Below are 17,094 nucleotides of genomic sequence, written 5' to 3' on the forward strand. Positions count from 1 at the left end.
CCTGTCCTGGGAAATGGAATTAGGTAGCGCCTATGAAAGGACAGACTGAGGCCTTCCTAGTCGTATGGTCAGTGTGGCACTTGTCTTGACTATCCATGTTGTAGTACAAGTGGTAAGAGAGAGGTTGAGCAACATCTTTCAATATCTGCTGTGACTGCATTTAAACTTTCATATTAAGTAGAAACTTAAGTTGAAAATGCTGTAGCTGAGATGACTGTAATTATGCTGCTTTGTTCTTAATTGAAAATAAAGGATTAGCTGAAAAGAAAGTAAGTTCAGGGTTGCTGTTGTTTGCGAACATACTTACTTCGTCTGAAAATGCTTTGTCCCCTTTCAAAGTTCTTGTTTGCAGACAGATTTATTTGGAGTTATTGTGGTCTCTTTTTTATCCTGCAAACCCTTTTCTGGCCTTGATTCCAATCTCTTTCCCAGAAATGAAAAGAATTTGCTGTGTGCTCTTGCCATTCCAGTCAGAATTCAAAATCAGATAGAGCATACCTAGTGTTTGTCTCTGTGTTTACTGCTTTCAAGGACACTGGTATTTGCATAATGCTTGATTTGACTTTCCTTATAACTGAGAGTGATTAGTGTCTCAGGCTTGAAATATTTTTGTTCTACACCTGTTGGGAGGAATTGGACAGTGTCTGATCTGCTGTAAGTTTGCCAACTTTTCTTCTTTTTCCTTCAGATTCGGTGGAAATACATGATAGTAGACGAGGGCCATCGCATGAAGAACCATCACTGCAAGCTGACTCAGGTCTTGAATACTCACTATGTGGCCCCCAGGCGAATACTGCTGACTGGGACTCCGTTGCAGAACAAACTTCCTGAACTTTGGGCTCTTCTCAATTTCCTCCTCCCAACCATTTTCAAGAGCTGTAGCACCTTTGAACAGTGGTTCAATGCTCCATTTGCCATGACTGGAGAAAGGGTACTGTGGCGTTTGTTTTTTTTTTTGAAGTGTAGAAACCAACCAGTTTGAAGCTCCTCTGACAACAGAAATGAGCTTATACAGAAGGGTTAGTGTTTGAAATCTCTCCCTGATACTTAGGGAGTTAAGATAACTAAAAGACACCTCTTTTACAATACCAGAAAATTTTAATATCACCGTATTTTTTGACTTAGAATCAGTTTGGTTGTAAGATGCAAATAATTACTGCATATACTTAACCTTTCATGTGAGAGGAGGCATTGCCTAATATACTGAGTTGCCTTGTAGTGACTTTTCTAAACTTCTGTAGGTGGACTTAAATGAGGAAGAAACTATTCTGATCATCCGTCGTCTCCATAAAGTACTTCGGCCCTTCTTGCTGCGAAGATTGAAGAAAGAAGTTGAGTCTCAACTGCCAGAAAAGGTTTGCAATGAGACGAGTTTTGGAAAGGGTTTAGTATTCCTTTCTAAGCATTGAATCATGTTCCTTTTTCAGATTTATTTTGCAGAAGAGACCTTCTTTAGCATTTGTTCTTGCCATGATTGGTTTATTTATAACTCTTCAGAGAAAGCTGGCCACTGAGGAAGCCTGGATACCTGAAGTTTCTGAATTCTCAGGATTCCTCACCAGTCTTACAGCTGTAATTCTCTTTGCTGTTGTCATTGTAAGACATGTAACCTCTCCACAGAGTCTGGTTTCAATGTGAATCAGCCATAGACTGAGGATAAGACTCTGTCCTGTCCCATCCTCCTTGCACTCATTGAACTCTGCTCCTGTGGCTAGTTCACTGAAATTTCAAAAGGACTACTGGACTTTGTAAAACAGGCAGAAATTGGTCCTGCATTATCATTCCAGAAGTTGTGTGAATGTTCTTTTGAAATTGCAAAATTTTTTTAACTAGTAGCTTTTTAATTCAGAACATAAAATGATCTTCTGATTTGAAGGGGCATTGTTTTTATTTCTGGCCAATTCATCTTGTCCTACCATGTCCTCCTCTGCAATTCTACATCACTCTTCCCAGAATAACAACACCAACTAAACAAAAAAGTAAATTTGAAGGTGTGCTAAAGAAAATTTGGTGCAAAGGTCAACTGAATTAAAACTATACCAAAATGAAATATTTGTAATGTGTGTTATGAGCTGAATAACACTGGCTAGATGAGTGAAGAACTCTGTACACATGCTTGGGGACAATACACAAAGGCATTTTAAGAATTTTGTTTCCTCTTTATAATGTTGTGAACACTTTTACTGTTGTGACTTTCTGTTGCTTGAAATGTCAAGTTCTCAGTATCCCCAGAAGCATTTATTTGAGAGTGAAGCATGCTTGCATTTGTACGTAATACTGAAATTGAGCCACTGTAACTGATAAATCCATGAATAGGCGTTGGAGAAGGAAGATTTTCAAGTTGCATACACACTGGTATTCAGAGGACCATGTTTCTTTATGCTTTCTTTATCTTGAAAAAAGCAGTTCATCCCACCATGAGGACTGAACTTTTGGACTGCAGCCTGTTAATCAGGTTCATTTTATCTAACAAGTCTTGATAAAGAAGCCATTGAAGGAAGTCACTTATCTTTAAGAAGTTCATACTCCTGTCTTTCTGAGAAGAAAATAACCTAATAATTTTCTTTCCATTTGTTTATTAAATATTAGAAGATTGTGCTTTGTCTTTTAGTCACAACTTCAAAGATTTCTAGCTTTTAGTGTGTTTTTATTATGTGACTGTTTTTATTTGACATAACTTACTAAAAACACAGTTACTGTAATCTGGAAATGGGGCAACAGAAAAAGAAATGGGTTAAATGGGATTATGAAATCTTTGTATTACTGTGTTTAAATCTAGTGTGCAGTTAAAAACTACTTCAGTAAATACAGTTTTACAAAGCTGAACACCAGGTCAGGCTGAATGTAGGGGTCATACAGTACTTGATTAATTCACTGTGTTTTAGTGAATATTGAGAAGATGGAATATTTCTGTGACAACCTAGGAAAGCATTAAGCTAATTAGACACTGTGAGGGATGCTTTTTTACTGCATATACAATGATGGTGCTTTTGTAACGTTTAACTCAATAAAGGCCACACAAAACACTTTTTAATTACATGTTAAACATAAAATAAAACAAAATTAATTTTAAATTATTTTTTTAAATTTTCAAAATTACTGAACGAAAAAATATGTTGGGTAATCCTACAGTTATATTCTTAGGATCCAATTGTCTCATAGTAGTTGTGACTCACAGATAATCTGAGATGCTCATTGCGGTGCTTGTAGTTGGATTGTTGAAATTTCTGCTGAAAAAGCAGAAATTTTATGTGGTGTTAGGGTACAGATAAAAGATGAGTAGTTGCTTTGTTTTGTGTTTTCAAATAACAAGAACCTGCAGTTTGATCCTACTAATACTATTGTGTTAGTGTGTTTATGGTTGGGTTTTTGTTTTACACTAGGTGGAATATGTGATCAAATGTGATATGTCCGCTCTTCAGAAGATCCTGTACCGTCACATGCAAGCCAAGGGAATCCTTCTCACAGATGGTTCTGAAAAAGACAAGAAGGTACAAAAGAAAGATTAAAATATATAGGAAATAATGATTAAACATGTTAAAAATATTATTTCTGTTATAAAATCAGTATGTAGGCTTTTACCACAGGTATCTCATGGGAAAAGAAAGCTCTATCAGTAATGTTCCTGAGTAATTGTGATTGTGGCAGCAATGGCTACAGAAGATTATTCATCTTATCTTTCTGACCAATTAGTTAAGTCTTGTTTCAGCCAGCTAGGGCTGTGTACTTGCTTTCATACCTACAGGATCTGTTGATGACAAAGTTCTTTAAGAGAACAGTATGATTTGAAGTCATGTAGTTAGGATTTAGACTGCGTGTTAGTAAATGTTGATTATGCCACCATGAGACTTGATCCAGTCAGTAGAGAGTAATGAAGTTGCCGTAGTAAATGTGAAATATCTTGAACAGGCCCTGCAGAACACCTAGTGTGTAACAGTTTGAGTTTGCACCCTCTTGTGTATATATTGCTGATGCAGTGCAGTCAGCACATAGAGTCTTTCCATAATCCTTTTTCAGTTGCCTTGGTACAGTGGGTGACTTTTTCTATTCAGTATCTTATTTTTACCCTCCTAGTTCTGTGCAAATTGTTTTCTCTGCTGGTTCTTAATTGGAAGTCCAAACAAAGCTGGTTCTTTTCACTGGATATTGGAACTCATCTTCATAGTTTGAATACCTTTTAGACATCAATTTATATTCCTCAGTTGTATTTTTAATGTAATTCTGCAGTTTAATTTTGTCCTAAAAATTTCATTTTGTATGACTCTTCCTTCCCTTTCTGGTCTCTTTCTTTCACCTGTTTAGAAGCTTCTGTCGATTTTGTCCTACCTGCTTCTCCACCCAGCTTTGCACTTAACCAATTTAAATTGCCGTTGTTGTCTTCTGAACACTTCCCTCTCATTCCTCTCTCCCCAAGGATCTAAAGTTTTTCCTCTCTTGCCAACCTCTCTTAAATAATCTTTTCCTTTAGGTTTTTCATCAAGCTCTGTTATCGCTGCTACCTGTTGGCAGCAAAGGGAGGTGGTTGTTAAGACCACTTGGCTTCAATGATCAAACAGCTACTGTGTTAGGAAAAAATTCTGTCTTTCTGCAGCTCTGGCCTGGACCCAGCTGAGATTAGTGAGACTTTCTTAAGCTGGAAAGCTCTAGGGAGTTACATTTATAATAAATTGAATTGTATTCTGGAGCAAATTTGAGAGGATTTTGAAAAGAGCAAAACCAAGTTTTGAATGTGTGGAGTGCCTCCTTCAAATGGATAATCTCTGCCATAGATGAAAGTTATGATTTCAGTGTACTTTCTGGGAAAGATTAGAATATTGCTAGTATATATTATGACTAAGTAGTGTATTGTCCCCTAGTTTTACGATTCAGAATTGTTACATTGTTTTTAAAGTCCATCTGAATTAGTCATACAATAAGCGTGGAATATTGCTGCCACTCTGATTACATTTATAGAAAATTGCAACAAAGCTAAATGGAATCTGAAAGAGGCAAGTCTTTGGCAATGTTAATATGATAAGATGTTCCCGAACTTTTATTCACCAGTTGCAATTAGTTTTAACCGTACAGTTTGGTCTGGCACAACAGTCTGGTATGTGTCTTGGTTCTACAGAAAGATTAACTGTAGTGTAGGTTTTGAGAATATACATCTTTTAACCATAAGATGACACATGAATTTGGTGATCTTTAGCTTTTTACCAGCTGTAGCCCTGTGTTTTACTTGGTCTGGAATGAGAAACCCATTTTGTCAAGTTAACAGACTGGAGAAGATACTGTAGAGTTGAAAAGCATCCAGCTAGTGTTGTTTCCTGTTAGAGGGTTCAGACCAGATGGAGTTTGTATGGTTTCAAAATAAACAATATAAATAAGGAGGACAATGGATGCTCTGCTTCACAGCATGAATACTGAGAGTAGAAACATAACGCACTATATGGATTACTTCCAGGTCCTCGTTTTTCATTGCAGAGGATTATTAGGATCTATGAATTTATACAGCAAGACAACTGCACAATAGCTTCTGGATTTTTGTTCTTTTGTTTTGTTTGTTTCTTTGTTTTGTTATTTTTGGGGAAAGTTGTTTTTTGTTTATTGGGATTTTTAATTACTAATGCAGTGTTCAGGTTTAGTATAAAAATATTTTCAAAAGTTTTACTTATAAGCTAAGAAATTAATAATTCATTTTAAATTGTTTGTACCCATAGGGAAAAGGTGGGGCAAAAACTCTAATGAATACTATCATGCAACTGAGGAAGATATGCAATCATCCATACATGTTTCAGCACATTGAGGTAAGACTGACTGGTTTGATTTTGAGGGTTGTTTTTATTCAGGTGGCTGACATAACAGAAAACTGCTGTAGAAGCTTATATGTGTGGGAGGGAACATCTCTGTCCACACAATTTAAACTGGAAAGGACACATTTAAAAAAACAACCATTACAGTCAACAACTCCCAGCTTTTTATTGTTAATCCAAAGTCTAGTTTTAAAGCATTTAATCTTATGGAACAGTGTTTCTAAAAAGTGAAGGGTTTTTGAAAATTTAAGATATTCCAGAGCAGCTTGGTCTCCACATAGACTAAATTTGTGATGTGTAGACACTAGTTCAAAATGTCATGTTTAGAATCTTTGTAACTGCTAATTAGATCTTTCTAAGACTGCTAATCTTTTGCAATGTCAACTAAAATTGTCCTATTCCATCCACCTTGTTTTTTCAGAAAAAATTTACTATCTATGTAGCATCTCTCAATAGGACCTAAAGTTCATAAATATAATATATCTGCAATGATAGAAACTGTCATAAATATCTGGAATGTAGCTACATATATGAATGAATAATTAAGTTCCTATTGTGATGTATTATCATTGTAGTTTTCACTCTTTGTTCTCATGTATGCTGGTTAAATAAATTGAGTAATTTGCAAATGGATCTTCTAGAATTAGAGTTCTACTGTATTTGTAAAATGGTAAAACACAAAGCTTACTTCTGCAAACAATGAATTTCAAATAATAGCACAGAAAAACATGAAGCAGAGCACTGTTGCTACAAGGTGATTTCAAGGGTTCAATCATCATTAAACTCAAACCCAGCACTCATATATTTAATTTCCATAAGAATGCAAAATTTTTGGTTTCTGTGTAGTTTGTAATCTCTTTATTGCTTATAACTCTGCAGGAGTCCTTCGCTGAACATTTAGGCTACTCAAATGGTGTCATCAACGGGTAACTCTTTCAGTTTTTCCTCCTATTCACAGTTTTGTATTGGAACTACTGATCACATCCTTTTCTTGGAGGGTACATACTAGCAAACTCAAGCAAACTTATAAAAAGGGAGAGGAGGCACAGGGCAGATACGTAAAGCAAAACACTCTAGTACTAGAAGTGTTGCAGGATCTTTTCATGATCCTCCATCTCTTTCAGGATAGCAGGCAGAAAAAACTGTCTTGCTTTCCCCTTATTTTGAAATAATTTAGATACTATCTGAAATTCGTTGGAATGACTTCAGAAATATCTGTTGGGATTTTCTTTTCCCTTGGTTACTTTTGCCTTCTACTTTTCCTCTTTACCATCTCTATTCCAAATTAAAGTAGTATTTTTTGCATAATCTGAAATTAAATAGAATTTTTTTTTCTTGACACTTTGTGCAACTGTCAAGTTAATGGATGCTTTATGAACAAAAGGTGTGTACCATCCACCTGACTTGCTTCCTGTTCAGGTGTTGATGATATTTCTTCTTTTTTCCCCTTATCTCTACTTAGCTGTACCAGACTATTTGTCTCCTTAGCTAGTATACCAGAATACATGTCTTTTAAACAATTCAGTCTTTTGGTGATTAGAGATTTATGCCTATCAGAAGGCTATGTATCTTCTGGACTTTATACCATTGCCATCATATTTTGCAAGTACAAACTCAAGGTTAGAAAAAAATTGCATGAAATTTATTTCTGTAAAGTGTGTCACTGTGATGCTGATTTAGACATCCTGTTTACTTTAAGTCATTTTCTCAGTTATGGGTTGATTCAGTGCTCAGAGCCTGTTTTGCAGTCCTTAGCACAGGAGACAGAAGAGCAGCTAACCAAAGCAACTAAACACTGTTCAGGACTACCAAAGTTTATGACTAAACAGTATATCCTCTGTCAGACTCCTGTTATCTCTGTATATTAGTTCAGGTTGCAGTATTTCACTTCTATGTGTGTTAAAGTTGAGTGGAACACTTTCCAACATGTGCCTGATGAATACAACTTGCAACTGCAGTGAGAAATAATGTTTGTTTTGATACATAACGAAAAATCATTGAAATTCATAAAGGAGGGTATTCTGTGTGGTTGAAAGTCTGCACAGTTTTTGTAACTGAAGAAAAATCAGGAAAACGGGAATTCAGTGTTTATTTTTTTATTTTAATCAGCATAAGCAATTTTAAAGAAAGAAAGGTGCTATAATCTTGTTTAGATTAAGTAAATTAGTCTCTTTGTTATACTCTGACGTGATAATGACTACGAACTTTTAAATGTGGGCTCATTCTGGCATTTACTGTGCTGCTTCTCTCAACAGAGCTGAACTTTATCGGGCTTCAGGGAAGTTTGAGCTACTCGATCGCATTCTGCCAAAGTTACGAGCTACTAACCATCGTGTGCTTCTTTTCTGTCAAATGACATCACTAATGACCATTATGGAAGACTACTTTGCGTTTCGAAATTTCCTTTACTTGCGTCTCGATGGTAAGCTAAATGGAAAAAAAAAGGATAAATAGCAAGATAGGTGGCATCCTGCATTAGTTTGGGCATGGAAGCCCTGGATCCTCTTCATGGTGTCTTCCTAGCACACCAATACTGTGATGTGACTATACAAAAGTGTAAACAGGTTCAAAAAATTACATTATAGATCTGCAAGGATATTTATCATGAAATTATGGCAGTAGACCCTTAAGCTGCAATTCACTGGCATTTTCTTATTCTTCCAGACAAGGTACTGAGCAAGATACGCTTTTGTCTCTGTTCGTAGAGTTAAGTAATTTTCCCTGGCTCTTTCAACATTTTCTTTAATCTGTTTAACCTGCAGATTATTTGGTCAAGAGATTGTTTTGATGAACACTCAGGTCTGTTCATTAAATGCAGATTATGTAGAAATTTGATGCTTAGAGGCTCATCTGTTTTTCACAAAGAGTTTAAAATCCAGGGTCCCAATCAGTCATCACTATCTAAGTTGTCTGAAGATATTCTTTTGATAAGAGATGATAATGCCACTGCCATGCTTACATTCCAGTGAAATGAATTGATTTTTATCTGTTTAAAGTTCAACTGCTGTTCTCCACAGTCTGAATTTCAGGGACAGGTAAATTAATACCTGTAGCTTTCTTCCTGAACTTCACAGAAAAATCAGAAGCCCCAGTTCCTTCAGATGAGTTTTACTGCCTTTGAGTGAAAAGATAGTTTAGAAACATTGTGGAGTATTGTTCAATATCTTTATTCTGTTCAATGTATTTATTGACTGTTCAGTATGTTTATTGATTTTCTGGATGAAGGGATCAAGTGTACCTTCAGTAAATTCACAGTGACAACAAGTTGGGTGGGAATGTTGGTTTAGTCTGCTGGGGGGGTAGCAAGGCACAACAACCCCCGACAGCACTACAGGCTGGGGGCAAGGTAGCTGGAAAGCTGCCTGATGGGAAAGGACCTGGGGATGCTGGTCAAAAGTAGCTGAACATGATCCATCAGTGTGCCCAGGTGACCAAGAAGGCCATTCGTATCCTGACCTTTATCAGCAATAGTGTATCCTGCAGGACCAGGGCAGTGATTGTCCCTGTGTCCTCAGAACGGGTGAGGCTAGACCTCGAGTACTGTGTCCTGTCCTGGGGCCTTCAGTTCAGGAAGGACATTGAGGTGCTGGAGCATGTCTGGAAAAGAACAATGGAACTGGTAAGGGGTCTAGAGGATAAGTTATATGAGGAATGGCAGAGGGAGTTGGGGTTATTTAGCCTGGAGAACATAAGGTTGAGAGGGGACCTTATCATTCTCTACAACGTCCTGAAAGGAGGTTGTAGCCAGGTGGGGGTCAACCTCTTCTCCTGGGCAGCTAGTGACAGGATGAGAGGACATAGTCTTAAACTGCACAAGGAGAGGTTTAGGTTGGACATTAGGAGGAATTTCTTCACAGGAAGGATGATGAAACTTTGGAATGGATGGAATGGACTACCCAGGGAGGTGGTGGAGTCACCTGGAGGTGTTTAAGAAAAGACTGAATGTGGCACTTAGTGTCATGGTCTAGTTAATGTGATGGTGTTCAGGTAAAGGTTGTAGTTGATCATCTCAGGGTTATTTCAAACCTAGTTGATTCTGTCATTGATTCTGCAATTCTTTAAATTTAAATAGGGTATCCCACCTGAGTTTTAAACCTGCTTGCCACAGAATTTCTCTGTCAAAACTGTCCTAAGAACATACTAGCATGCTAACAAAGCACACCTCTGACCTGTGGATATTTTAATGCTTCTATTCAAGAAATATTAATTATATTACATTTTTAATGTTTTAAATAACCGTACATCATGTGTTTTTACATTAATTCTTTTTCATGCCAGAATGTTTACGGCAAGATATTTTCTTTAGTATTTTCCAGGTAGTTTTTTTTTTTTTGTTTTCTTTAGGATTTTCCAGGTAGTTTTTTTTTGTTTTCTTTAGGATTTTCCAGGTAGTTCATTAAGATAAACCATTTTTCTTCTTTTCCAATTTTGCAATTACCTACCATACTGGAATGCAATCTACTTGTGGATTCTATCCACCTGTCTTCTCACTTGAGAGTTTACTACCCAACTGATATGGGTACCTTACCCAGTTAAGGGGTTCAGTGGGCCAGCAGTTTGGCTTTGTGGTTGTGGTGGTTCTGGCTGGGATGGAGTTAACTTTCTGCCTGGCAGCCCATACAGTGCTGTGTTTTGCATTTATGGTTCAGCAGGGTTGATAATTCTCCAGTGATACCACTCCAGTGTTTTAGCTATTGCTGAGCAGCACTTGCAGAGTGTCAAAGCTTTCTCTCCCTACCACCCCTCCACCCTGGAAGCCAGTAGGCTGACGGTGAACTGGAACCCAGATGAGACAGCTGACCGAAACTGGGAAAATGGATGCAAACAGCAATAAAAGCTGAGGGAAGAGGATGCAGGGTTATGGCATTTGTCTTCCCAGTTAGTCATTATGAGTTGTGAGACCCTGCTATCCAGGAAGCGGGTGGACATATGATTGCTGGTGGGAAGTAGAAAATACGTTCCTCTTCTCGCCTTGCTGGCATATGTACCTTTTACTTTTATTAAGCTGCCTTTTTATCAGCACAGGAGGTTTTCTGTCTTATTTTCTCCCCGTATACTGGGGGGGTGCTAAGGGAGTGTATCTGGCAGCCAGCTGAGGTTAACCCACCATGATAATAAAAAAAGTCATCTTCTGTACACATATCATCCTCAAGATAAAACATTTTAAGAATTTTCAGTCCTTTGATATTAATTATGACTCTGAAGGCAAACAGTGACATTTTGATAAATCTCTATATAAGTAGCTTTTAAAAATATTTAATGCGGTTACAGCCAGAAGGCATTAATAAAAGCTAGAGTTCTGTTCTGTTTGTGTATAGTAACTTCAGTTGAAATTTATGTGAGTCATAAAAATGTATAACACTGTTTGCCAATATTTTAAGATTTACTTTTGAAATTTCAAGGTAAATACTTTTAAAGAGATATTTAGAAGTCCGTCTCTTACATGTGATGGGCAATTGACAAAAACATTATTCTGTGTGACGTAAAATGTGGCAGAGGTGTCGAAGAGCAGTGCACTAAAATTACCCTTCCACATGTACTTTTAGCAACTACATTGTATTTATTTCAGTATGTGTCTTTGTTATGAGATATTCATATTTTTTTCTTTTCAGGCACAACAAAATCAGAGGATCGAGCTGCTCTGTTGAAGAAGTTCAATGAACCTGGATCACAATACTTTATCTTCTTGCTGAGTACAAGGGCTGGAGGGCTAGGCTTAAATCTCCAGGCTGCTGACACTGTTATAATCTTTGATAGCGACTGGAATCCTCATCAGGTTATTTTTATTTTCTTATATTCATGAAATGTGCAAAGAATTTATGATTCATTTTGGGTTGCTTCTTTAAATATAGCCTGCGATGAAAGGAGAAAAATCCAGGTAAGTCATAAAATACTGCTTTGAGAGGAATTTGTGAGGCAAACTGCCACGATCAGGAAGTGTTTTGGTTTGAATCACTGAACTAATTCTGTGTCTCTGTATATATTTTATCTGAGTCTCAGGATATCCTCAGAGCTAGGAGTGTTATAAATGTTTTTTGTTTGTGTAACTGTGTTCATTCTTTAACCCTTGGGACTTAATAACTAATGCTGCCTTTTGAGCCTTTAGGAGGTAGGTTGCAGTACTTTAGTAAAGGTTGTGCTGAATTCTGCCTGTTTCGTGAAATTGGTAACCATGTGAGTGCAGAAGGTCTTAGCTTGAGACACTGAACTTACACTATTAGTATGGTGGTTAGTACTGAGAATGGATCACCAGGAAAAGTGGGTATCAAACCACTTTGGTTTATTTTAGAAAGCTGAAAGAGGTAATTGAAGTATGTCTTTTCCACCTTTTTTTTTTCTTTTTTTTTGAGAACGGAAGTGAGATATCTCTTGGAGTACATAGCTGTGTTTTCAGCAATTTTAGTTATCTGTGCAAATCACATCATAACCAATGGCCATGTGTAAAAGTAAGGGAAGAGAGACTAAGGAGTTTTACTCTCTCTCTGTGTTTACCTGACAGGACTTGCAGGCTCAAGATAGAGCTCATCGAATTGGTCAGCAGAATGAAGTTCGAGTCCTGCGACTGTGCACTGTGAACAGTGTGGAAGAGAAGATACTTGCTGCTGCAAAGTATAAGCTGAATGTAGATCAAAAAGTTATTCAAGCAGGAATGTTTGATCAGAAATCGTCAAGCCATGAAAGGAGAGCCTTCCTACAGGCTATACTGGAGCATGAAGAAGAAAATGAGGTAAGCTAGTTAGAAATGATTAGAAAGAGGATGTTTCAGGAAGTATGGAGTAATTTCTTTTCCTCCTTTACAAAGATGATCATTTCCTTTGAAATTAGAAATGTCGTCATATTATTGCCATCAGTCAAAGAAATAACTTAATCTTTCTCTTTTTTATGGTCACAGTAATAGGTTATAATGTAATGGTTATGAAGTAGTGGTTATGATTAAATCTTAGTGTAGAATTGGGCATTGTAACTTAAAACCCATTCTACCCTTCATAATTTTGGCAAATAATTGCATTCAAAAGAAGATTTTTTTTCCAGAAAAGTTCCTAAATTCTATAAACCAGTTCCTAAATCCCATTTATATGTAGGTAATTTGATTTTCAGACATGCTGAGCAACTAGCACTACCTAGGTTCAATCATGAAAGACTGTACCTATTGTGCCTGTTTTGGAACCTGGGTAAGAGTTAAGATCTGCTTTGATGTGCTTTGAGCTTAGGGCAATCCACCAAAATAACTGCTTCTTTCTAGTGCTGTGTCCCATCTGGGCTTCTCATCACCACTTCCTCTTCAAGAAACAATTAAATGTTTAACAAGAGCTGTCAAGTCTGCTCTTACAGTAGTGGAAAGTAGAGGTTACAGAATCACTACTGTATGTCCCTCTCTCTTCATTGTCTTGTTCTGTGGAACTGTGTGGAATGATGAGCCTATTCTTTTGCCTGTCACTGCAGATTCTTCTCTTAATTTAAACAAAATTCAGCATTTGGACAAAAGCAGTATTTGAGGGAGAGCAAATAAATGTATCAATTGTACTGGTAACACACATAAAAAAATCCTGTTTGGTGGTGACTTTTTCTCAACTTGAAAATACCTTATAGTAGTTTAAGACAAAGAGAATTTGAGACTGATTTTGCCTCTGAGTATGCCTTGTATGTCTCAATATGGTGCATCCTGAAAGAAGGTTTTATAGCCTGTGTTTCACTGGCATTGATCATTACATGGTGTAAAGTTTCAAAGACTGAGGAGTTTACTTTTTCAGCCATTAATTCTTTTGTGTAAACTCTGTCTTGCGCATTTGGAAAATGTAATGCATCATTAGAAGGAATTTTGTATCGTTTTAATATTTTCCTAAAATTAAAGAAGAGTGATAAACGTATCAGTAATTGTCTTTTATTTATGGTGTCACTGCAGAAATGGGGTGATACGTATGTACCATTTTTGATTAAGTAAAACCATAGTTCTAAAGCAGCCAGTGCTATCTATATTAGTAGATAGATTAACTTGAAATATGCAGAAATTTTGAGTAAGAAATTTTAAGTATTTTTTTTAATCGATGTAAATTTATTATGCTTTCAAAGCCCTAGAAGGTATTTATCTACTGGTTCCAAAGCCAGGCCTGTAGCTCAGGGACTACTTGACTTGCCTTATTTCATAGATGACTTCAGAGCAATCTGCTTCTTTTGTGTTGTTCAGATACTCTTGGTCTGCCATCCTGAAGCAAGCAGATTTGAGCAAGCTTTGTTTGCCATAGCACAGCATCAATGTTTAAAGTAAGCATTAGTGTTGGTGTCTGACTTCTAACAGCAGACTGAAGCTTTCAAGTAATATGTCTTTGTGAACAGAGACTATGCAAAACTTGCCCAAATACTGAAACTCTTGAGGGACTAAAAGGAATTGAATTTGCACTGTCCTGCACATTGCGTCTTCATTGCAGCAGCTCTGAAAACAAATTTGAGTATGTCATGAGAGATTGACTAGAAAAAAGTAAATCTCTCAGTTAAAAGTTAATATATCAACAGTAGTATCAGCCATATTAAAACAACTTTGACTTGCAAATGTGTACTAGCACATCTAAAAAAAGAGATTGTTTGCTGTTCACCTAGTTAAATATTCCCATGGTAAGCATGCTTTAAACTTGTCACACTTATGTGGAGAGCAGTTTGTACTTTCTTAGTAGTTTTTGTAAGTTTAGCTTCAAAACTCCCTTACTTTTCTTTCTTCTTTTCTCTTCTTTTTGCACTGTTTTTTCTTTCAACAGTACTAGATAAATGAAGAGGTAATTTTTGTGTATTTAGGAAGATTCACTAGAATAGCAGCAGTGTATTGCAAGTGATTAGCAGTAACTTGTTCACGGCGTAATTTTTTACTGGCCCTGGTGTTTATTTTTAGTTTTTTCTTCTACCAAGTCTACCTGGTTGGCAACAGGATTATTCAGACTAACGGCAGATAATACGGACACAGCTTCCGCTGTGGGATCTCTTGGCTTTTTTCAGATCAACAGTTACTTTGATGGTAGGAAGAGTGTGAAACTTTCAGGATGATCACATTCATTAAAGAGTCTTTTTCTCTCTGTGTGTAACCACATGACTTCCTTTTTTGGAACATTGAAGGAGCAATGAGTAGCAGTAAGAATAACTAGCCCTCTCTCGTTTTCCAACTTGCTTTGTTCATGTTAAATTATATACTCATTAAGGTACAAAGGTGTTCCTTGAGAATTGCATCAATAAGAACTGGGGGGTTTTTTCTGAGTGATAGAAATCTTGCCACTGGAGGACTTATAAAGGCCATTTTTTCTTTATTTCGGAAAAAAAAGTAGCTACAGGGTATTAGGTTTTGGGGTGTTATACGCAGCATCCTATGCTCTCATAACACTGGGTTAGAAACACGAGTTTTCATGAAGAATTATAGGTCTCTAGTATACTGTAACAACAGGTTTAGAAAACGCTATGAAGGAATCACTCTGTAGTTTTATGGTTTTGAGTGACCTGTTGTCTGGGATTTCAGAATAATTCAGGGAGGGAGACTGAAATTATGGACTCTGTGTTAAAATGGGTATCATAACTGTTCAACTTTAACACTTTTCATTGAACGCTGCAGTTGTAAATTGTTTTTCCAGTGCCTGTTTCTGTTTTTATGAAATAATTGATTTTGTCTGAAGTAAAATTTTTACATCTCAATTTGGAAGCAGACTGTGCTCAAGAGAAAGGGATTCAGCAGTGTTATTTTCCAGTAAAAAGGCATATTTCATTTTTTCATTTAATCGAGACTTCTTTATTCTCCTTGTTTTGACAGCAAAGATCTCAAAATGTAGAATAGTGTATCTGAGGAAGCACTGTAGAAAATACATTTTAACCAAAGCACTGACTGTGCTTTTGACCCAGGAAAATCACAGCCCAAATTTTCCTCATTGTGCATTTGTTCGTTTCCACATTCTTGAACTAAGAAGGTGGTAGTAAGTCCCAGTTGTCTTTCTAATGAAGTGTTATTTTTGCATTACTTCTGAATAGCTGAACATTTTAAAAATTTTAGTTTCACTTTTGAGTGTTTCACACGTTGTCAGAGAGGGAGGGTCAGTGGAGCTCAGACTTGATGAAGGCTGATACTTCAAATTGCATGTAACTTTCTAATAATTTTATCCATCTTTGTAACCAGGAGGAAGATGAAGTTCCTGATGATGAGACTTTGAATCAGATGATTGCTCGACGTGAGGAGGAATTTGATCTCTTTATGGTAAGGATGATGTGATTATAAGTAGATTATCTTCTCTAGTGTTTTTAACTAAGCTTTTAACCTTTTGTCATTAAATTTTGGAAAACTTTATTGGAGGAATATGCTTTATTTACTTGCATTGTTTATCTGAGGAAAGAAGTGTTGTCTGCTTAAACACAGAGTTCCTCACATGACAGAAATACTTCAGAGATCCTTGCTGTCAGTACAGTGGAACAGTGACAGTCTGGAGGAAGAATCTGACACAACCTGAGAAATTTGTAGTGCAAAAATGCAAAGTTGTCCTGTTGGCGAGGACAACTACAGGAACTTAACTAGATAGCAAATTAGTAGACTTACACTGTTGTCTTCTTGGTGAGTCAGCTGGGGTTTGCTGATGGTTTTGTCAAGGGCCCAGTTACTTGCGTCTCTGCTGCTACATCATCATCATCATCATAAATTCTACAACGACCTACGCCACCTTATCCAAAAGGTTCCTGCAGATGATAAGATCATTATCTTTGGTGATTTCAACACCAGATTAGGAAAGAACTCTGAAGCCTGGAAAGGAGTACTAGGCAAGCATGATGTTGGGAACTGCAATGATAATGGTCGACATCTGCTAGAGTTTTGTGCTGAGCAGCAGCTTACCATCACCAACACTATCTTTCAGCAGAAAGACAGTCTGAAGAAAACCTGGATACATCCTAGGTCCAAGCACTGGCACCTCACTGATTATATCTTGGTCCGACAGAGAGATATCTGCAATGTTCGTCACACCCGCATGATGCCTAGTGCAGAATGTCAAACAGATCATCGCCTTGTGCGCTGTAAACTTAACCTCCACCTTAAGTTCAAACCTAAGAAGGGCGGCATTCCTAGAAGGAGACTTCAAGTTAACAGTCTTCAAACAGCTACATAGAATCATAGAATCATAGAATAGATTGGGTTGGAAAAGACCTCCAAGATCATCAAGTCCAACCCCTGATCCAACTCCAATTACTATATCATGGCACTAAGGGCCACATCCAATCTCTGCTTAAAAACCTCCAGGGATGGTGAATCCACCACCTCTCTGGGTAGGCTGTTCCAATGCTTGATTAC

The 17,094-nt window shown here is 37.1% G+C and overlaps 1 protein-coding gene across 3 annotated transcripts in view; it reads left to right on the forward strand.

Annotated features, from left to right (window-relative positions):
- The window catches only part of SMARCA2 (SWI/SNF related, matrix associated, actin dependent regulator of chromatin, subfamily a, member 2), a 116,873-nt gene that overhangs the window by 59,766 nt on the left and 40,013 nt on the right, over positions 1-17,094 (forward strand). For all 3 annotated transcript variants that reach the window (XM_027883520.1, XM_027883522.1, XM_027883521.1), the window contains 9 exons: positions 689-931; positions 1,242-1,355; positions 3,384-3,491; positions 5,700-5,786; positions 6,672-6,718; positions 8,048-8,214; positions 11,405-11,568; positions 12,292-12,519; positions 15,937-16,014. In XM_027883520.1, coding sequence (XP_027739321.1) covers positions 689-931; positions 1,242-1,355; positions 3,384-3,491; positions 5,700-5,786; positions 6,672-6,718; positions 8,048-8,214; positions 11,405-11,568; positions 12,292-12,519; positions 15,937-16,014 — 1,236 coding nt within the window. The remainder of the gene's footprint in view (positions 1-688; positions 932-1,241; positions 1,356-3,383; positions 3,492-5,699; positions 5,787-6,671; positions 6,719-8,047; positions 8,215-11,404; positions 11,569-12,291; positions 12,520-15,936; positions 16,015-17,094) is intronic.

This window comes from Empidonax traillii, unplaced genomic scaffold, assembly GCF_003031625.1.
Source record: "Empidonax traillii isolate 1590-97213 ecotype Southwest subspecies unplaced genomic scaffold, ASM303162v1 scaffold127:size982661, whole genome shotgun sequence".
Taxonomy (NCBI): domain Eukaryota; kingdom Metazoa; phylum Chordata; class Aves; order Passeriformes; family Tyrannidae; genus Empidonax; species Empidonax traillii.